The sequence below is a fragment of the Tursiops truncatus genome, chromosome 11 (assembly GCF_011762595.2).
Source record: "Tursiops truncatus isolate mTurTru1 chromosome 11, mTurTru1.mat.Y, whole genome shotgun sequence".
Taxonomy (NCBI): domain Eukaryota; kingdom Metazoa; phylum Chordata; class Mammalia; order Artiodactyla; family Delphinidae; genus Tursiops; species Tursiops truncatus.
The window spans coordinates 82,473,963-82,496,697 of record NC_047044.1 but is presented as its reverse complement, the minus strand read 5'-3'; the positions used below and the strand labels follow the sequence as shown (position 1 = coordinate 82,496,697).

General features: G+C 37.4%; 1 protein-coding gene across 1 annotated transcript in view; it reads left to right on the top strand.

The window, feature by feature from the left end:
- IRAG2 (inositol 1,4,5-triphosphate receptor associated 2) overlaps positions 1–22,735 on the top strand; it is a 92,302-nt gene that overhangs the window by 19,790 nt on the left and 49,777 nt on the right. Inside the window, exons 8-16 of the mRNA XM_004310955.4 lie at positions 72–122; positions 2,258–2,335; positions 4,548–4,604; positions 5,884–5,943; positions 6,049–6,113; positions 7,325–7,424; positions 9,360–9,494; positions 10,247–10,357; positions 11,373–11,536. Of these exons, the coding sequence (XP_004311003.4) occupies positions 72–122; positions 2,258–2,335; positions 4,548–4,604; positions 5,884–5,943; positions 6,049–6,113; positions 7,325–7,424; positions 9,360–9,494; positions 10,247–10,357; positions 11,373–11,536 (821 nt within the window). The remainder of the gene's footprint in view (positions 1–71; positions 123–2,257; positions 2,336–4,547; positions 4,605–5,883; positions 5,944–6,048; positions 6,114–7,324; positions 7,425–9,359; positions 9,495–10,246; positions 10,358–11,372; positions 11,537–22,735) is intronic.

Genomic DNA, 22,735 nt, shown 5'->3' with positions numbered 1-22,735 from the left:
TGGAAGTAAATATTTGGTATTTTCATAAACTTCTCAAATACTTTTAAATTATTTTTCTCTTAATAAATCAGGAGGCAGAAAACCGGGCTCTGATTCTTAAGATTCGGATTCTCCAAGAAGAGGTATGTTGAAATTGTGAAAAGGGCACAGATAAGCATATGGAAATCATGCAATCATGGGTGCTGACCCTGGGTTAAATATAAATCATGTGAATTTCAGGCTCCTGTGGACCAAATACCAGGTTGCTTTGTCAAATGATAAGTGAGGAAGAGTAAACAGGGTTTTCCTGTCTGGACAGAAGTATGTTATACCTTTGTAATCATCCATGGTAGAAATGGATGTAAGAAATTCAGAGTTAAGATGAAATGAAATTAACTCATCTAAAAAATATACAAATCAAGAAGGAAAGTATAGACATTATCTAATAATTTTCTATGATTATTCCATGAAACTAGATGGAAAAGGTCTTTGAGTCTAAGACCCAGATCTTAAATTCACTGACAGTCTAACCTTGGAAAAGCCATTTATCTTTTGAGGGATTAATAATACCTATTCCCTACAGTTATTTTAAAGATTAAGATAATGCATGTGAAGCCATTTGGTTAACCATAATATACCTCATATATATTAGGAAATACTAGTAGAATCGCTAAAAAAAAGAAAACTTCTATGCAATATATATTTTTAAGCAACAGAATTAAAACATTGAAAGAACAGGTAGCAAAGCTACCAGAAAGTTACTATTTTGGAGGAAAATTCTCTATAGGTACCTTTTGAAAGTTAATCATTATGTACGGTTTTTTGTTTGGATTTTATATAAGTTTATTAGATGTATTTATTAAGCTGTGGTGAACAGTCTGATGAGTTTTCCAATTTATGGCCCAAGTGGACATTAAAAAAATTCATAGTAGATAGGAAAGGAACAACTAAAGATTGGAAAGAAACCCTGTGTTAGATTCAGACATGCTACAGCTACAAGACCAGGTTTCCATGAAACTAATGCTTTACAGTGAAGCTCCCAATGTAAGATATTTTTGTCCTCATATTTCAGATGATTGACTAGCATCAAAGAATTGTACTATACCAATTTAGAATTGAGATAGAAGGAAGGAGACTTAGAACCCTTCATCATGAGACAGCATTACAATTATTGATTTACATTAGAAAAGGCTTATAGATGTCACTAAGAATCCTTTAGGAAGTAAAAATCAGATGCAATGTGAAGAGTAATGGCACGATGGTTCGGGTAATTATTCACTTACATTTATTCGTTTGTTTATTATACACACATTCATCGGGAGATAGACTCTATTCTAGGTGTTAAGGATACAGACTTAAACAAAATAGCCCATGTGACACTAGCATGTTAGATGGTGATTAGTGCCACAGAGAAAAGAAGAGCAGAAAACAGAGTTGTGGGGAGTGCAATTTAAACTAGGGTGGTTAGGAAAAGTAGAACTGTGAAGTGAATTATTTGGTTAAAAACTAGAGGTTAAAAACTAGGAGGTTCGGGCTTCCCTGGTGGCGCAGTGGTTGAGAGCCCGCCTGCCGATGCAGGGGACACGGGTTCGTGCCCCGGTCCGGGAGGATCCCACATGCCGCGGAGCGGCTGGACCCGTGAGCCATGGCCGCTGACCCTGCGTGTCCGGAGCCTGTGCTCCGCAACGGGAGAGGCCACAACAGTGAGAGGCCCGCGTACCGCAAAAAGAAAAAAGAAAAAAGAAAATACTAAGAAGTAGGGGAGAGCCAAGGGAATTGGAGGGGTGTGGAAGAGAGAGATTGTAACGATTGACCATGGAAGAATTTAAGCTGAGTCGAGAGGGAATGGAGCTCACGGGAAGGTGGAAGGATAATGAGAACGTAGTAGGATCAATGGATTGTAGGCTCCAGTGGGGATTGAAGGTTTGCTGATGCACAAAGAAGTAACCTGGAAAGACAAGAAATGGTGGTTGAAGAGTGAGATGTTGCAATTAAGATAATGGAGGGATCCCAGTTGCTGGTAATGACAACTTTGAAGGTGTGACTAGGGAGTGAGTGCTTGAGGTGAAATGGAAAATAAGAAGGGATTGCTGGGAGTATTCCTGGATGATCACGTTAAAAGAATTGTGTTATTTTTGGACAAAGTCTAAAGTTTTGTCCCTTAATTTAAAATGGATTACAATGTCAATGATGAAAATACTACTTCCTAAAAAACACTTTGTGATTTCCTTTTATTTTTTTGGTCTGAATCTAAGAATACTATCTTATTTTACATTAGAATGCTAAGAACATTATGGATATATATAAATTGGAAAAGAAGATTGAGGAATTGTCTAAAACTGAGAAACACCATCAAGTAAGCACTTCTCAAATACTGGTAAAATATTTTCTTTCATCAAACTAGTATTACTTTTTGAAGGTGTCTATGACTCATTGACACAATAACCTTTCGTTATCAATTTTGAAATTTGTACTGCTCTAGATATCTGAGTTATATAAAAGGCAGTTTCTGTTTTCTCAAGGTAGCAGCTTTACTGATATATAATACACATGCCATTAAATTCACCCACTTAAAGTATATGAGTCAGTGGTTTTTAGTATATTCAGAATTATGCAACCATCACCAAAACCAATTTTAAAATACTTTTATCATCCAAAAAGAAATCCCTTTAGCAGTCACTTGCCATTCCTCCCCAACCCCAGACAACCACTAGTCTGCTTTCTATCTCCATGGATTTACCGATTCTGGACATTTCATATAAATGGAGTCGTATACATTAGACGGTCTTTTGTGATTGGCTTCTCTCACTGAACATAATGTTTTCAAAGTTCACTCATGGAGGAGCATACATCATGACTTCATTTCCTTTTATGGCTGAATAATATTCCACTGTATGGAAATAGCATTTTGTTTATCCATTCATCAGTTGCTGGACATTTGGGCTGTTCCTACTTTTTTACTATTATGAGTAATGCTGCTATGAATAGTTATGCACAAGTTTTTGTGTGGACATATATTTTAATTTCTCTTGAGTATATACCTAGGAGTGGAATTACTGTATCATATGATAACTCTATGTTTAACGTTTTGAGGAACTTCCAGACTTTTCCCAAAATGACTGTGCTATTTTACATTTCCACCAGCTGTGTATGAGGGTTCAAATTTCTCCACATCCTTGCCACCCCTTATTATTATTTATACTTGTTATTATAGTGACAATTTCTAATTTAACAGTATGTGATTTTGCAAATCCCTAAGTTAGGGAAGATTTCAGCTATTGTACCTTCTTAATGCAGAAAATGAGGAGAGATGGGGGAAAAATCTATCTTGATTTTTTAATTCAATTCTATTGCCTTAAGGAATGATATCTTACAAAATGATTTTTATCTATATTACATCTAGAAAGTCTATATTTTGTGTATTTTTGTTTTATCTGCAATACATTATTATCAGGAAACAAGACAATTGTCATTAAATTCAAGAATTTGTGTCATGCTTATTCTCATCTCTAATGGTTTATTTGAACAATATTTTTTGTTGTAGTATGTGTTTGAAATGATGATGTACTTAAATTTCATATCTATATGAGAAATTCTCAATTTTCTTAGCAGACACCCCAATTCCATGTGGGTATGTACATATACATATATTATAGCAGTTATAATTTAGACATTAAAATTGATTTTATTCTAGGAATGACTGTTTTGGAAAACACAACTGTCATAAACTAGTGAAAAGAACCAGAAGACACGGATTCAAATCCTGTCTTCTCGACTTAAAAGCTTTGTAACCACAAGCAAGTAGTTAACTTCTCTAAATCTCAATTTTCTCATCTATTAAATGGATACGATAGTTTCTACCTCATCCACAAGCTTGTTGGAAACTCAAATGAGATGATTATGTGAAGATACCTTTAGAACTATAAAGGGATATCAAATATATATGATTATGATGATGATGATTCTACTTCTGACTATGCTGATTATTTTTCCAGGTTTTCCATTCAATCAATATACATTTTAATCAATTACATTCTCTTTAGAAGCCTACACCAACAAGCTTGCTTTTGGTTTGAATAAACTGATATATCCTTAATATTCACTTTGCTAAAAGAAATCTTGAACATTTTTAAACTATGTTTTTAAAAGAGGAAGAGCTTTCTATATGTCCATATGGACTCTGTTTGTGTCCTATCTAGATTTTTAATTTCATCAAAAAAATGAAGACTTTCTATGTCCTCTTATTATATGAAGTGTGAAATAGTGGGAAGAGCCCTTGGCTGGAGTTGGTGACTCAGATTCTAGTCTCCATTCTGTCACTTACTGGGTGTGACTCTGGGCAAGTCTCTGGGTAGTGCTGAGGTTATATTTCCTTCCTGGTAGAGCAAGGGCAATGACCCTGACCTCAAGGGTTGTTGTGAGGCTAATGTGAATGTTCTTTATAAAGTGAAAAACACATGCACATTAAAGGTGCCAAAGAAACATGTCTCCCTGTTGCATGATTTTGTGGCTCTGTCCTTTACCAAAGCAATGTCCCAATGGCCTTTCCTAAATGTGTTTCTTTTCAGATGCAGTTACACACATATGAGAACACTTTGCTTAATAAAGATGCAAGTTTGCAGAAGGTTGGTCCTGTCTCTTCACATGAGGGCCTGTGGGACTCACTAGCTCTCTCCAAGTCATAAAGGAAGGAGATGGTCATTTGTGTAACTTCGCCCCTGTTAACATATCTGATTCTAATATTCTGTCACAAGACATTTCTTTATTTGTAAGAACAAAAATATTCTTCTGAGTGAAGAATACTGACTTCTCCATCTGGGATGTTTTAACGTATCCTCTGTAAATTCTGGTGATGTTCATCCCTTTATTCAACAAATACTAGTGTGCCAATTTGCCAGTCATTGGCTAGATAGTGGTGATGCAATTTTAATTCATAACAACACAAATGAGTGTGCAGTCAGTCATTTTAGGGAAAAAGAAGAATATATCCTCAGTTATTTTCTACCTAGTTTGATTGATTGATTTGATAGATAGATATTATTCTATTTATCTTTGTGTCCTGTGATTATAGCCTATCTGGTAACAAAGTTTGCCGGTTACCAAGATGCTGGTTATGGTGGCTTTAAAAGACCCAGGAAGGATACACACTAAGTTAATAAACTTCCACGTTCCAAGACAGGAGAGTGAAGAAAGAGCAGTATTTCACTTCTTTTCCTTCCCCTGCAGTTTATGAGGTTTCAAAGGAGCCATTCACGGCTTGTGGACATTGACCAAGATACTGAATATTGTACCAACTGTATCACCTCATCGTGGGTGTTCTCACTCCCCATGTAGTGCCAGGGGGTAGTGGTGGTTGCTCACTTCCTCTGTAACTCTGGTCTTTCCACCATTTTGCACTCCTGCCCAGCACTCATAACGCACTTCTCATGCTCCAGGCACCATGCTAGTCGTGGGATAGAACTATAGGTCAGACACTGACTGTACCCTCTGGTCTTGCAGTACAAAACTATGGTTTTAACAGAGATATGGTTTGAACTGGATAAAATTGGATGCCTTAATAATTCATTAGTCATTCTGCAGGTAAAAAACTGCTTTTTTTCTTAAATGTACCATAGTAATATAATTCTGACTTGGACTTAAGAATTACCTTGCAGGGTATGATTCCACTGGACAGGCAAAGACAGAACGTAATTAACACCAGTCAGATACAGCTGCCGTGCTGTCCCATTCTCTTCTGCTTAGTTTTAATCACAAACACAGACTAGTTCAGTTTTCCAATAATGAGATTCGTAGAAGGTCTCATCATCTTTGGGCATTTACAATTCTTCAGATTGATAGTCTAGTAAATACAATTTAGTGGACTCATACATTTATTTGCTATTAATTCTCTCTCCTACTTTTCAGAAGGATTTAAGTATAGAAGAACTTAAGTCAACCATCATAGAATATGAAAACGTTATAGAGGTATACCATAACGATCTCACAACTTGCAAGGGGGGGTTATTAAACGTAAATGTGAATGTCCCACTAGAGTAACACGTGCGGCCTAATGTTGTATGTGATTTCCAGAACTTACGAGGGGAGAAAAACAAACTGGCTCATGAGTTACAGCACTTGCAACAGGAACTCATCGTGTAAGTACAGAGCACCCCGTCACCAGCCTTCTGTCCTGTGCCCCCGCCCTACATGCTTCACCTACCGAGCTATGTGCAGTTCTTTGAATGTGCCACGTTCTTTTCTTCTGTACCTTTGTAAGTGATATTTTCTCTGCTTTTCTCCTAAGAGGACGAATTCCTTCACAAGTTTTCCATTACCCTGCCTTACCCTTCCTTGCTTTTCTGATACCTTTAGATTAAGTAATCCTTCTGAGTTCATGCATGGCACGTTATTCTTACTTCTTTCCTAGCACCCACTACCTTATATTATAATCGTTTGTTTCTGATTTTGTGTCACGTGCTAGTCCAGGAGTCCATAGGTAACAAAGATGAGTACAGTCAGTGGGGTAAGTGCACATACTTACATTAGGGAAGTGACGATGAGGAAAGTGCATTATCCAGGTAAAGATGGGGGGTTACTCTGTTTAGCTCCAGATAATTGTTACATCAAGAATATATGGACCCAGTGTGGCCACATGTTCCCATTTTTTAAAGAAAAGCCAGAAATCTAGATTTTTAGTGAAAATTTTAACAATTTTAACTATTGGCTCCAATTCTTAAGAAAAAGAAAATGTAGCTTACCTGTTTGCAACCACCTGGAGTCACTAGTGTGTGCAGCTCCTGGAGGGCAGGGACTACCTCTTTCTATTTATTTATTTATTTATGTATTCATTCATTCATTCATTCATTTATTTATGGCTGTGTTGGGTCTTCATTGCTGCACGCAGGCTTTCTCTAGCTGCAGTGAGCAGGGGCTACTCTTTGTTGCCGTGCATGGGCTTCTCACTGCGGTGGCTTCTCTTGTTGCGGAGCACGGGCTCTAGGTGCACAGGCTTCAGTAGTTGTGACACGTGGGCTCAGTAGTTGTGGCTTGCAGGCTCTAGAACGCAGGCTCAGTAGTTGTGGTGCACGGACTTAGTTGCTCTGCGCATGTGGGATCTTCCCAGACCAGGGCTCGAACCCATGTCCCCTGCATTGGCAGGTGGATTCTTAACCACTGTGCCACCAGGGAAGTCCCAGGGACTACCTCTTATTCCCCTCTGTATTCTCAGGTACCTTATACAATCCTTGGCACACATGGGTGCTCACTGATTGTTTGGTGATAAATAAACCTTATTGTGGTGACTTAAAACATAATGTTGGAGGCGTACCTAACCAGACGACTACGTTTTTTCCTTTTTTTCCCCAAGGAATGGAATCCAGTTGAATGTCAGTGGAGAGCATAAGACTGTCAACTCTGAAGGAGAAAAATCTCTACATTGTGAACTCTTTCTTGCTCAGTCTGCAGAGGTAGGTGATTATCATCAAATGGAAGGCTTTAAAAAATAATCACCACGTGGGATAGCTTGCTATTAAGTGAAGTTCTGTAGCTTGCTGCAAAGCACTCATGACATTTTGAGGGAATCTGTTGATAGTTTATAGAACCTAAGTCTAAAGTCTCTTAGCCTGGAAGAACAGATCTTTTTCAAGTTATGGCTGAAAACTATAGTGAGACTCCAGCATGGGGTTGTGGAAATGTGTGTTCAGTGAATCTGGACTTGAGAAATCTTTATATTCTTTATATTTTTCAGGACAAACTACCTGCAGTGATCCCCAGCCTGGGGTCTGAAAGATAGCAGTAGAGATCCATGAACTATTTTTAGTATTTCTCCAAACCCCCAAAGTAAATGTATCTACCAAAAATAAAGATGCTCAGAAACAAGATGAAATTTCTTTGCTTTAAGATGTAATTGTACCAACACAAATTAATGACACTGATTATTATGTTCTGAACATAAATTAGCATTTTTATATGTTTTGGGTTAATTTTAAAATGGCAAAATGAATTATTGCTTTAAAATCTCCAGTTTGGAACTACCCTGGTGGCGCAGTAGTTGGGAGTCCACCTGCCGATGCAGGGGACACGGGTTCGTGCCCCGGTCTGGGAGGATCCCACATGCCGCGGAGCGGCTGGGCCCGTGAGCCATGGCCGCTGAGCTTGCGCGTCTGGAGCATGTGCTCCGCAACAAGAGAGGCCACAGCGGTGAGAGGCCCGCGTAACGCAAAAAAAAAAAAGAAAAAAAAAATCTCCAGTTTGTTCGTAGACCCATTTCTTTACACTAGGAGAGGAAACAGTCGAAAGCTTTCTTGTGGATGAAATGTTGGGACCCACCTCCCTACTATATTTTTACTCCTTTGTACTTTCCAGTTTTGTGCTTGTTATGTTAGGAAATGTTTTATTAACAAATTGCTTTGTTTCGCTACTTTGATGGTCTTTCCATGTTGGGTAGATGATGGATATGCCCAGAATGTCCTCCTGTTGACAGCTGTGATATGACCTTGAAAGGAGAGAATGTCCTTGGGGCAAATGCTGTTTGAATTTCTCCTGCCAAGGATGCAGGGCAACATATGCTGCCTTCACCTAAGGCCGTCTCAGGCAGCCTCGAACATTCTGCTGAGGGCTGTGCTTTCCTGACATTCTGTTTCAGATGCTCATCATTTTTACTGTGTTTTTGATACCAAGCCAAACTGCCAGACTGAATGAAGTGATGGCAAATCTGCCACGGCAATGTGTTTTTATCCCCAGTCCTCCGAGATAATAATGGTGCCAAGATGCCATCCTGTAAAGCTTTAGAGTTCTGAACAGGGGTTAAACAGCTGGCAATGTTTTGGCTCTGAAGTTTATCCCACTAATGGATTAGGAAGTCTGCCTTCTAATTGGAATCTGGAATAAGAGCCCTGTGACCTTCTTCCAACAGATAGCAAGAAGAAAGTTAACTTTGTTGTCATATATCTAAAATATGACAGGACATAGAGGCTTTGAGAGAAAGAAATTTGCTTTGTGAAATATCATCTGAGAGTATCTTCTATGAGTGGAGGACAGACAAAAGAAACCAGTCTGTTTTCAATGGGATTTACTGCATGCCCCCCAGCAGTTATTTTTTTCTGTGAATTTCTTTCCCTTCCCCTCTTTTCATAAAATTAGAGCCATAAAATATCACCTACATGTAAATGTTATCTATTGGATACCTGAATTTTCCTTAAGAATGAGTAAATATTAAGTTAAAGCCATCTAAGAGAGAAAATGAAAACAATTTTGGGGGGATATTAGGAGGACTTCATGAGACTATTTAGAACTATTTGATGGGGATAATTACATCGACCCATGGGCATCATGTTCATAAAATAAAAATAATGTTCTTTATTAAGATGACAGAGTTGTGGACATTTTGGTAATTGTTTCAGAACAATGAAACCAAGTGGCAGTGCAATTTAATCAGCTTGTCATCTCTGGACACAATGATGGACCAAGAAATGCTGCTGTTACTGAGAGAACTTGAACAAAAGGGAGTGGAGTTCACAGCTATGCTTCAGAAGCTGGTATTGTATAACATCTGCATATTGTGCTGTTTCACTGGCCAGGAACGTCTGCAGATAATTGACCTACAGTCTGTTTGCTGAGCACAAGCATATCTGTGTGTTGGGACCCAGATTTATCTTACTATGAAATGAGCAGATTTTTCTCAAACCTTCCTGATGTGGATCTTCTAGTTCTGGGTCAATCAGGACTAACGAGTTGACCATTAGATATGGATTGCTTAAGCTTGTTTTTCCTACAGGTTAATCTTTGGTATCAAAGGGCTGAAGATGCAGTATCTGTTGAACAGTTTCCTTCTGGCTAATGGCTAGTACCTCTTTCTCCATTTAGATTTTTGACTGGAAACTCTAGATGGTCAGAAAAGACAGAGAACAACATTTTCATGTCGGTATTTCCAGTCCCTTTCACAGTAGCTAGCATATTCTAGGTAGTATTTAGTTTGATGAATGAAAAAAATCCATGAAAATGCTTGTTTCCTTCTATTTGAGAGGAGAATGAAAATGGGTAGGTTTTATTCTGGAAAACAGTTCTATCCAATATATTCAGCATGTATGGGGCACCTGATGAGAGTTAGCGTCTACACATGGCAACATCCTGGGATAAAGGAAAGCCACTGGGTGGCCTTAGATGACAAGAAACTCTCTGGTGGCTTCCTAAATTACCTGTACAAAACCTTGTCTAAATTACTTCTTCTTATATAATTGCATATGGCTTTCACTGAATTCCTGGTTGAAGATGTGGAACTCTTTTTCAGCATGAAGATGTTCCTGAAGTTGAAACACTCATTGATAGTTCCCTACAGTGCGTAACTAGGGCAACTAATCCAGAAATTACTGTGAAAGAAAAGTGGGAGAACGAGCTTACTGTAAGTGTTCTATAGTTTGTGATTTTCCTGGTTTTTCTTCTACTTTCTTAGCCCAGGTAACGCTTATTATACACAGTATCATTTCTAAGACTTTACTGTAGTGTCTGCCATCTCATTCTGGCGATGTGTGTGGAGTGTGCATATATGGGTGACAGAGTGTGATGGGTAAGATAAGTGTGTGTGAGTGTGAGGGTGACAAATGAAAGAGACGGTGTGAGGATATGGGATATGCCTTGGAGAGACAAAGAGTAAATAAGCTGATTTAATTAAAAGTGTATTTTATTTGAATCCTTGCGAGGACTGGCTGGTGTAAGCTTGAATTTTTCCTATCAAAATTCTCTAACTTTGATAGAATGATAATTGTGCAAAAGAATCTTATTCCTGAGACTCTGACAGTTTTATTATACCAGAAATTAGCAGAGTATCAAAAATGGAAACTTCTGAGGTAGCTAGTCCCAGTTTTGTTAGAAAGGAAGCATATAAAAAGAAATCTCTTTAATTTATCCATCACTTATTATCTCTGCTTCTTGACTGCCAGACGACTTCCTAACATCTCTCAGCCCCCTGAGTTAAGCTAAAGCATGAAGTAAACTCTGAAAACTCTGGAATATTAATTTCAGCCGTTGCCAAACTTACCTTTTTAAAAAGGTTTTTAATATGTGTTTGAATATGGTAATCAACAAATACTGATTTTATTGCATTTCCTAGTCCCATTATATTCTAAAGCAATTGTGATTATTGATGAAATGGTCACGTATCTTAAGAAAAAGAAAGCAAAGCTCAATTTTAGGCACACTATGGGTACCTAATATGTACTTGTTAAATTGAGATGATCAACCCACAGGATAATCAATCTGTAGGCAACTGCGAATTGCTATCTGTTCAATTAGAATTTTAGAGTCCAGTAACCGTGAATGCTATTGAGGTGGGAGTGGCCACAGCATGTTATATTGCCTCTTATTTCTTTATATTTAACATTGGAACAGTGGAGTTTGTTTTGTGACTCTTCTTATAGGAATTCAAATATATCAAGGAAGAGAAGCTAAACCTTTGTATATTAATGCTGAACAGCTTGAGAAACCACAAAGAATCCCTTGATAAAGAGTTTGCCGAATTGATAGAGATTCTGAAGAGATTCAGGCTGGAATATTTTTATTTCAGAAAAGAATTTCTTCCCAGGTGATGATCCCTTATATATAAGAAACCCATGCTTTATATACGTAACATGTTTGTAATTGTGCCGTGGCATTCAGTTTACTTTTTTCAAGTTGTATACCTTGATTTCAGATGACACTTTTTCAGGGAAGACATTTTATCTGACAATTTTGGATTGTGAAAGAGTACGAAATTGACTTATATATTCAAAATTGCAAGCCGTAAACTTGAAATCTATGGAAATCCATATATTGAGTTATTTTTCCCTAGAGAAGGAGTTTGGATTCAGACTATAGAATTCTTTTAACCAGAAGGGACCTTAGAGATTATTTAGTAAAACCTCATAATTTTACAGAGGACTGGGGCAAAAGGATGTAAAGTGAATTGATCAAGACCTGAGAGTTATTAATGGAAAATCTATGAATAGCTCTGTTAATGGAAGGACTTGATGCTGGGACTGTTGACTCCTATCCCATTGGGCTTTATGTTCCGTCTCAGGGTACAAGGCATTACATTGGGCCCTAGTCAATTAAATTTCAAGTGAAAGAAGTCATAGGGAATAGAAGACTCTAAATATAAAGTGACTTAAAATCTTATCCTTCCTCTCACCTTAATTCTTTTTTTTTTAAAGTACCTGTGTTTTATGTATGTGTGTATGTGTGTATGTATTTATGGCCGCACTGCACGGCTTGTGGGATCTTAGTTCCCCGACCAGGGATTGAACCCTCGCCCTCAGTGAAAGCACGGAGTCCTGACCACTGGACTGTCAGGGAATTCCCCTTAATTATTATGTTTTCTGGGGAAAACTCTTGAAATTTGTACACTGTGTAAACCACATACTAAACAAGGACAGGGGTTAGATCTTTTGTTAACCACTATTTATATAGCTGCTAATGCCTTACTTAGCATTCCCTTAAGAAATGCTTTTTGACTGACTGAATGAATGAATATGGGTGTATTTTTCATTTAAATAAAGTAAAAGAAAAAAATGTACTTAGAGACCAAGATTGCTGAAAGAAAATAGCAAGAAGAAACTATTTTATTCCCCCCAAATAAGGAAACTAGGTATCAGAGAGAGTTTAATACCAGAAGGAACTCTCCAGAAGATGATCTTCTGCTTTCCCTAAGAAACCGGGAGGGCTTCCCTGGTGGCGCAGTGGGTGAGAGTCCGCCTGCCGATGCAGGGGACACGGGTTCGTGCCCCGGCCCGGGAAGATCCCACATGCCTCGGAGTGGCTGGGCCCGTGAGCCGTGGCCGCTGAGCCTGCGCGTCCGGAGCCTGTGCTCCACAATGCGAGAGGCCACAACAGTGAGAGGCCCGCGTACCGCAAAAAAAAAAAAAAAAAAAAAAAGAAACCGGGAGCCCAGACTTCCCCATAGTGGTAAAGGAGGAATGGGTTAAGTAGATACGCAGCTTCCTTACACAGATACCATCTCCACAAAAGGGAGCATTGAAATTCTTCCGTTTAGCAACAAAGAACTATTTGGAGAGAGGCCTGCACTGGAGTCATCTAGGAGTAAGTGAATCTTCTGTATTATCCTATTAGACACACAAACGGCCCAGTTAAATAATAGTAGGTACGATTTGTTGAGAGCTCATTGTGTTGCATGTAGTGCTAAGAATTTGACACACATTTGTCTCCAGAGAGGTTACCCTGGTGGGGTTAAGTGAGAGCTGGGATCAGGCCTAGATATGGTCTACTTCAAAACCTATATTCTTTCAACTATTAATCCCCCACCTTCTACTTGTTAAAATCGAATGTAATATTTATTAATAATATTCTAGGAACTTAGCATTGGGCAAAATAATACTCATCAGAGGAAGGATGGCTTAGCCCCTGCCTTCTAAACATAATTTAAAGGACACAAAGCCATATAGAGGCTACACACAAAATGATTTGGCTATAGGTATTAACTATGAATAAGAACATGAGTGAAGTATTTTGTGGTGGTGAGAGGGAATTCTATATTTAGATGAAGTAGGAAATATTTATTAAAATTAAACTTTCAGGAGTTAGCTGTTTGCTGAGGAGAAAGCTTCCATTTTGGTGCAAGAGAAACAGACTCCAGTGCTGAGGAATGGAAAGAATTGAGTGAGGCAATGAGAGGCAGTGAAAGAAAGAAAAAAAAAAAAGGCTTTTGGAAGGCTTGGTGAGAAAAACATGTCATCATTTGTACATGCGTTTGTACATCCAAGTGCCACCTCTTTGCCAGACTTGTTTTCCCTCTAAATGCTAGGGAATTATAGAAAATAGGACAGAAACCTCTACCTCCATGAAACTAACATCTATCAAGGGACACAGATAATGAATGAACATATAATTATATAATATGATCCCAGGGAGTAGTAAGTGATATGAAGAAAATTAAAGCAGGATAAGAAGACCAAGGATGACCAGGACCTAATTTTAGAAAGAATGGTCAGGAAGGGCCTGTCTGAGGGATGATAAATTGAGTAGATAAATGAAGTGAGAGAGTGAGCTATGTGATGATCTGGGGAGTGTTCTAGGCAGAGGAAATAGCTAGTGCACAGGCCCTGGGGTTGTAACGAGCTTGGTATGTTTGTGGAGCAGCAGGAGGCCGGCATGACAGGGATGGGATGAGTGCTGGGCAGTGGTAGGAGATGAGGTCAGAAAGATAGGCAGGGGTCAGGTCCACAGCCTTGCAGTTCATGTTTAGGAATTGAGGTTTTATTCTGAGTAGATGGGAAGCAATTGGAGGATTACAAGCAGGGAAGTAATATAACTTGTGTTTTGAAAAATCATTCTGGCTGCCATGTAGAGAATTGTCTATAGAGGGCAAGAGTGAAAGCAGTGAGACGAGTGAGAAGAGGTATTTTTCAATAACAGATCACCAATTAGAGATCCTGAAATCAATTTACTGGATTATGACCCACTTAAAAAAATAAATATAAAAATATCAGAATACATTGTATATAGTAAGTGTAAGTAATATATCATAAAATTTTTGTTTCAGCTAGGTGTGTGTGTGTGTGTGTGTGTGTGCGCGCGCGCGTGCGCGCTTAGTTTATAAAATATGTACTGAGTCATGGTCAAGAAAGCCCCTGAAAAAAAAAAAAAAGAAAGCCCCTGAGATAAGTGCTATTGTAATAGTCCAGGTGAGGAGTATAATGTGAGCCAGGGTGATAGTTATGAAGGTGATATGAAATGGTTGGATTCAAACTATATTTTGAGGATAGATCAGATCTGACTTACTAGTGAATTAGATGTGGGAATGCAAGAAAGAGAATCATCCTTGACTTAGGTGGTTTTGGTCTGAAAACTAGGTAAATGGGGTGCTAGATGGCAAAGTCTGGGGGAGACTCAGACGTGGCAGGAGTAAAAAAATCAAGATTTAGCATTAGGACATGTTAGCAAGGAGAGTTGTTGAATTTAAACACACACGCACACCCAAAGCTAAAGCTACTATGCCTCTCAACATGATAATGAAAATCTCTATAGAAGAAAAATCTTTGAAGTTTCAACATTTGTTGAATATCTTTAATGAATGGTACTATCTAATTTTTTAAAGCTTTTTCTAAGGCTGCTGTGCTTCATAAAGTAAATAAATGTTATTGTCTTATAGGTACAAATACATATAAGTGATTAAAAGCTTTAGTATCATTAAATATAGGTTTCTGTTGGGCCTTACAGTCCTTTGGCTTCCCCTTGAAAGATAATGGACACTCCTGATAGCTTAGACTATTCCCGGAAAAGATAAAAGTAGATAAAATTGATGTCTTAAAAAACAGAGGAGGTGATGTCAGCAAGAAGGTGGAATAGGAAGCACTGGACCCTCCTTCTCCCAATGGGTACACTGACTCAACAGTAATACATGAGCAAATTCCTTTTGTGAGAAACCCAGAAACTAATACTTAAGAGGCTCCTTCACCTTGGGTAACCATAATGGGTAACCAACCACATCAAAGATGGTAGGAAAATTCTAGATACACTTGCACCATAATTCCTGCTCCTGGCACAGTGTTATATGATCAGAAGGAACCCCCCAGCTCCTAGCTTTTTCCTGAATAGGGAAAGAGTTGGACTATTGTGCCCAACATTCCAACTTTGCTGAGGGCTGCCCAAAATACCAGCTTCTGTCTTACCTGTCTCAGAATGAAGACAGAACTGGGTGTACTGTAGACATCTGGGGGACACTGAGAACAAAGACAATGGTTTGAATTGGCACACAAGCACTCATCATAGTCCCTCCCCCTAGCTCAGAGCAGAGTAAGCGGATAAAAAATTCCAGATCACAGCTTCTCCCTAGGGAAGGAAAGAGTTGGATCACACATCCAATATTCCAGGTATTCTGGGCAGTTCCTAAGAGACTGGCTTCTGTCACACCCATCTTAGAACGATGATGGGACCCTTATACCCTGGATGCCTAGGTTCCACTAAGAACAGAAATGGTGGGTTGAACCAACATAAAGATTTGAGAGGCTCCTAGAATCTCTGCTCAAAGTGACTGGTAAGGAATTTTTCCTGTATAAGTCCAGTCTGCTAATACTGGGAGAGGTGGATCTTTTTTCTGATGTGAAGACACCAATACAAAGAGTCAAGAAAAATGAAGACACAGGAAAATATGTCTCAAACAAAGGAACAAAATAAATCTCCAAAAACTGTACCTAATAAGACAGAGATAAATGATTTACCCCACAGAGAATTCAAAATAGCTGTCATAAAGTTGTTCAATGAGATTGGGAGAACAATGCATGAACAAAGTGAGACTGTCAACAAAGAGACAAAAAGTACCAAACAGAAATCTTGGAGCAGAAGAATCCTGAAAATTTTACCAGAAGAGTTCAATAGCAGATGCAGAAGAAAAGATCAGTGAACTTGAAGAGAGGTCATTGAAAATTATCCAGTCAGAGGAGTAAAAAAAAAAAAGAGATTGAGAGAGAGAATGAAAAAGAGTGAAGAAAACTTAAGGGACTTAAGGGATATTATCAAGTAGACCAATATATGTATTATGGGAGTCCCAGAAGGAGAAGAGAGAAAGAAAGGGACAGAAAGGTTATTCAAAGAAATAATGGCTGAAAACTTCCAAAATCTGGGGAAGGACACCAGACCCAGGAGGCCTAACAGATCTCAAATAAGATGAACCCAAAGAAATCCACACTGAGACACATTATAATCAAATTGTCAAAAGTCAAAGAGAGAATTTTGAAAGCAGCCAGCGAAGGGTTTTGTCAGGTACAGGGGAGATCTCATGATTATCAGTGGATTTCTCAGCGGAAACCTTGCAGGCCAGAAGGGAGTGGGATGATATATTTGAAGTGCTGAAAGTAAAGAACTATCAACCAATAGCACCATACCCAGCAAAACTAACTGTGCCTCAAAAATGAAGGTGATATAAAGACTTTGCCTACAAACAAAAGCTGAGGGAGTTCATTACCACTAGGTCTGCCTTACAAGAAATGCTAAAAAGAGTTCTTCAAGTTGAAACAAAAGGACCTTAAACAGCAATATGAGAGCATATTAAAGTGTAAGTTTCACTGGTAAAGGTAGATATATAGGCCAACACAGTAAATCAATTTTAATTCTAGGATAAAAGTTTTAAAAAAGTATTATAAACAAAAGTATAAAAATTTGTTAATGGTATACTATATAAAAAGATATAAATTGTGACATCAAACATAAAATGGGGGGCAGAGAGGTAAAAGTGTAGGTTTATGGTATGTGATTGAAGTTAAGTTGTTATCAGCTTAAAATAGGTTACTATAACTGTAAGATGTTTTATGTATGTCCCATGGTAACCATAAAGAAAATACCTATAAAAGATACACAAAAGAAAAAGAAAGGAATCAAAACATATCAATATTAAAAAAAATCAATGAAACACAAAGGAAGACAGGAAAAGAGGAACAAAAGAACTAAAGACAGAAAACAATTAACCAAATGGCAGTGGTAAGTCCCTCCCTATCAATAATTACTTTAAATGTAGATAGATCAAACTCCCAAAATAAAAGGCATAGAGCAGATTGAATGGATTAAAAAACAAGATCCAACTATATTCTGTCTATGAGACTCATTTTTTAAAAAAATTTTTATTTTGTATTGGAGTATGGTTGATTTAAAATGTGTTAGTTTCGTGTGTACAGCAAAGTGATTCAGTGATATATGTATAAACATATACATATATCCATTCTTTTTCAGATTCTTTTCCCATTTAGGTTATTACAGAATATTGAGTAGAGTTCCCTGTGCTATACAGTAGGTCTTTGTTGATTATCTATTTTATATATAGTAGTATATATGTGTTAATTCCAAACTCCTAATTTATGCCTTCCCCCCACCTTTCGACTTTGGTAACCATAAGTTTGTTTTCAAAGTCTTTGAGTCTGTTGCTGTTTTGTAAATAAGTTCATTTGTGACATTTTTTAAGATTCCACATATTAGTGATATCATATGATATTTGTCTTTCTCTGTCTGACTTACTTCCCTTAATATGATAATCTCTAGGTCCATCCATGTTGCTGCAAATGGCATTATTTCATTCATTTTAATGGCTGAGTAATATTCCATTGTATATGTATACCACATCTTCTTTATCCATTCATCTGTTGATGGACATTTAGGTTGCTTCCATGTCTTGGCTATTGTAAATAGTGTTGCAATGAACACTGGGGGGCCTGTATCTTTTTGAATTATGGTTATCTCCAGATATATGCCCAAGAGTGGGATTGTTGGTTGAAATGGTAGCTCTATTTTAGTTTTTTAAGGCATCTCCCTACTGTTCTAAGAGACTCAGTTTAGATTTAAGAACACATATTGGTTGAAAGTGAAGGCGTGGTAAAAGGGATTATGTGCAAATGCTAATCAAAAGAGAACAGGGATGACTATACTTATGTCCAAAAAAATAGACTGTAAGTCAAAATCTGTCACAAGAGACAAAGAATATTATAAAACGATGAGTCAATTCACCAGGAAGATACAATTATAAATATAATTGCACCCAATATCAGAGCACCTAAATATATAAAGCAAACATTGGCCGAATTAAAGGGAGAAATAGATAGCAATATAATGTCATTGTAGGAGACTTCAATACCCCGATTTCAATAATGGAAAGAACATTGAGACAGAAGATCTATAAGGAAACAGCACACTTGAACAATACTATAGATACAATGGACCTAACAGACATATATAAAGGATTCCACCAAATAGCTACAGAATATATTGGGGCTTCCCTGGTGGCACAGTGGTTGAGAGTCCGCCTGCCGATGCAGGTGACACAGGTTAGTGCCCCGGTCCGGGAGGATCCCACATGCCGTGGAGCAGCTAGGCCCGTGAGCCATGGCCACTGGGCCTGCGCATCTGGAGCCTGTGCTCTGCAATGGGAGAGGCCACAACGGTGAGAGGCCCACTGGGTAACTGAGATCTTGCAAGCCGCACAGCACAGCCAAAAAAAAGAAAAGAAGAAGAAGAAGAAAGATCTCAAACAACCTAACTTTACACCTCAAGGAACTATAAAAAGAAAAGAAAAAACTAAGTCCAAAGTAAGCACAAGGAAGGAAATAATAAAGATTAGAGCAGAAATAAACAAAATAGATAATATAAAAACATTTTAAAAATATCAATGAAACTTGATTTGTTTGTTTTTGAAAAGATAAACATAATTGAAAATCTTTTGCTAGGCTAAGGAAAAGAGAAAACTCAAATGAGAAATGAAGGAAGAGACATTAAAATTGATGCCACCAGGGGGGAAATGGGACATAAGAGACTGCTGTGAACAATTATACAGCAATAAATTGGAAAACTTTGAAGAAATGGATAAATTCCTAGAAACGTACAACCTATGAAGACTGAACCAGGAAGAAACATAAAATCTGAACAGACTCATAACTAGTAAAGAGGTTGAAGCAGTATTCAAAAAACTCCCAACCAATAAAAAGCCAGGACCAGATGACTTTACTGGTGAATCACCAAACATTAAAAGAAAATTAATGTCAGTCCTTCTGAAACAGTTTCAAAAAATTGAAGATAAGGGATCATTTCCTGGTTCATTTTATGAGGGCAGCATTATTCTGACACCAAAACCAAAGACATTACAAGAAAACTATTCATCCTTGATGAATATAGATACAAAATCCTCAGCAAAATACTAGTAAACCATTTTAAACAGCCCATTAAAAAGTTGATACTCCATGACCAAGTGAGATTTATCCCTGGGATGCAAGATGGTTCAACATATGAAAATCAATTAATATGATACACCACATTAACAAAATGATGGATAAATAGCACATTATCATCTAAATTGATGCAGAAAAGCTTTTGATAAGATTCAACACTTTTCATGATAAAAATATTCAAAAAACTAGAAATAGAAGGAAACTACCTCAACATAATAAAGGTCGTATATGAAAAGCCCACGGCTAACATCATACTCAATGATGAAAGACTGAAAGCTTCTGCTCTAAGATCAGAAACAGCTCAAGCATGTTCGCTCTCACCACTTCTATGCAACGTAGTACTTTCAGTACTAACCTGAGCAATTAGGCAAGAAAAAGAAATAAAAGGCATCCACATTGGAAAGGAAGTAGTAAAATCATCTCTGTTTGGAGATGACATGATCCGTATATAGAAAGACTCCACAAAAAGCAGTTAGAACTAAAACAAATTCGGCAAAGTGGCAACATACAAAATCGACATACAAAAATCGGTTGCATTTCTATACACTAATAATAAACTTTCTGAAAAGGAAACTGAGAAAACAATCCTATTTAAAATAGTATCCAAAGAATAAAATAAGAATAAACTTTAAGGAGATAATGACTTGCATACTTAAAACTATAAAACAACACTGAAATAAATTAAAGAAGATGCAAACTAATGGAAAGACATCTTGTGTTTATGGATTGGAAGATTTAATGTTGTTAAGATGTCTGTACTACCCGAAACAATCTACAGATTCAATGCAATCTCTACCAAAATTCAAATGACATTTTTTTACAGTAATAGAAAAGAACAATCCTAATATTCATGTGGAACTACAAAGGACCAAAACAATCTTCAGAAAGAAGAACAAAGCTGGAGGTATCACACGTTTTGATTTCAAAATATATTACAAAGCTACAGACCAATGGAATAGAATAGAGTGTCCAGAAATAAACCCTCACATGTATGGTCAATTGATCTTCAAGTAGGGTGCCAAGAATACACAATGGAGAGTGGATAGTCTTTTCAACAAATGATACTGGGAAAACTGGATATCCACATGCAAAAGAATAAAGATGAACCCTATCTTACACCATATACAAAAATCAACTCAAAATGGATTGAAGACTAAAACATAAGGTTTAAAACTGTAAAACTCCTAGAAGAAAACTTAGGGGAAAAGCTTCATGACATTGGTCTTGGCAATACTTTCTTGGATATGAAACCAAAGGCACAAGCAACAGAAGAAAAAATATGCACATAGTTCTACATCAGACTAAAAAGCACACAGCAAAAGATTTAACAGAGTGAAAAGGTAACCTATTGAATGGGGGAAAATATTTGCAAACCACATATCTGAAAAGAGGTTAATATTCAAAATATAGAAGGAACTTCTACAACTCAATAAAAAACCCAATTTAAAAATGGGCAAAAGAATTGAATAGACATTTTTCCAAAGAAGATATAAAATTGGCCAACAAGTGCGTGAAAAGATGTTCCACATCACTAGTCATCACGGAAATGCAATTAAAAACCACAATGAGTCATTCACAATGATGAATGAATCACACCTGTTAGGAAGGCTATTATAAAAAAAAAAAAAAACCCAAAAGATACCAAGTGTTGGCAAGGGTGTAGAAAAATTGAAACCCTTGTATACTGTTGGTAGGAATGTAAAATGGTGCAACTGCTATGGAAAACAGTTTGGAGGTTCTCAAAAAATTAAAAATAGAACTACCATATGATCCAGCAATCCCACTGCTGGGTATATATCCAAAAGAATTCAAAGTAAAATCTCGAAAAGATATTTGCACACTCAGGTTCATTGCAGCATTAGTCATAATAGCAGAGATGTGGAAACAATCTAAATGTTCATTAAGGGTGAATAAATAAAGAAAATATGGTATATACATACAATGAAATATTACTCAGCTTTTTTTTAAAAAAATGTTTTTGAAAGCTTTTCGAAAAAGAAGGAAATTTTGCCACATGTGATAACGTGGATGAATCTTGAGGATATCATGATAAGTGAAATAAACCAGTCAGAGAAGGACAAATACTGCATGATTCCGATTACATGAGGTATTTAAAGTAGTCAAACTTACAGAAGCAGGGAGTAGAATGGTGGTTTCCAGGGGCTTGGGAAGGGCAAATGGATGGTTGTAATTCAACGGCTATAAAGTTTCAGTTACACAAGATGAATAAGTTCTAGAGATCTGCTGTACAACATTGAACCTATAGTTAACAGTACTGTATGGTGCACTTTCAAGTGCTAAGAGGGTAGATCTCATGTTAAATGTTCTTAACCACAATTTAAAAAAAAAAAGAAAAAACTGACTACATGCTGTTGGACAGTGCTCAGTAGAATGTGTGTTTAGGTTGTTAGGTTGTTTTTATTTTTGGTTAGGGTTTTGTTTGTTGGCTTACCATAGTGGTGAAGCATTCTCTGAAACCATCTTTGTCTCTCACATGGTCCTTCTTGTAATCAGGGCTGGATTTATGTCAATGTACAATGGGATTCTGACTATGTATTAACATTTGAGAGGTACGCACAAGGCCTAAACCTGACAATGTCTTCCTCGCTGCTTTGAAACTCCCAAAGGTTCTCATTCATTTGAGCTAAGATCCTTATTCAGGTCACGTTGTTTCCAGATAGCCATTGATATATTGATATATAACATGGTTTAAATAATCTCATCAGCTAACAGATGCATTTTTATATATTTGGGGGATTAGGGTTGGATCCAAAAGAGGAGTAACATAACAACACTAAGAGATTTGGGGTGAAGAAGAAAGGGAGGGGAAAGGCTTTAGAAAAGAGAGGACTGCAGTGGAAATACTAACAGCTAACTTTTGTCTGCTCTTGGGAGCAGCCCTTCCGGTGCTCATGGCACATAGTTATACCATGACTGACAATTCTTAAGGAGAAAGGCTAAGGTCATGAAACAAAGCACTTATTTCTTTTTTTCTCTCTTTTTTCTTTTCGCTTCTTCGCTTTTCCTTTCCTTTCTTTTTTTTTTTTTTTTTTGAAAAAGCTAGCTGTGCTATGTAAATATGG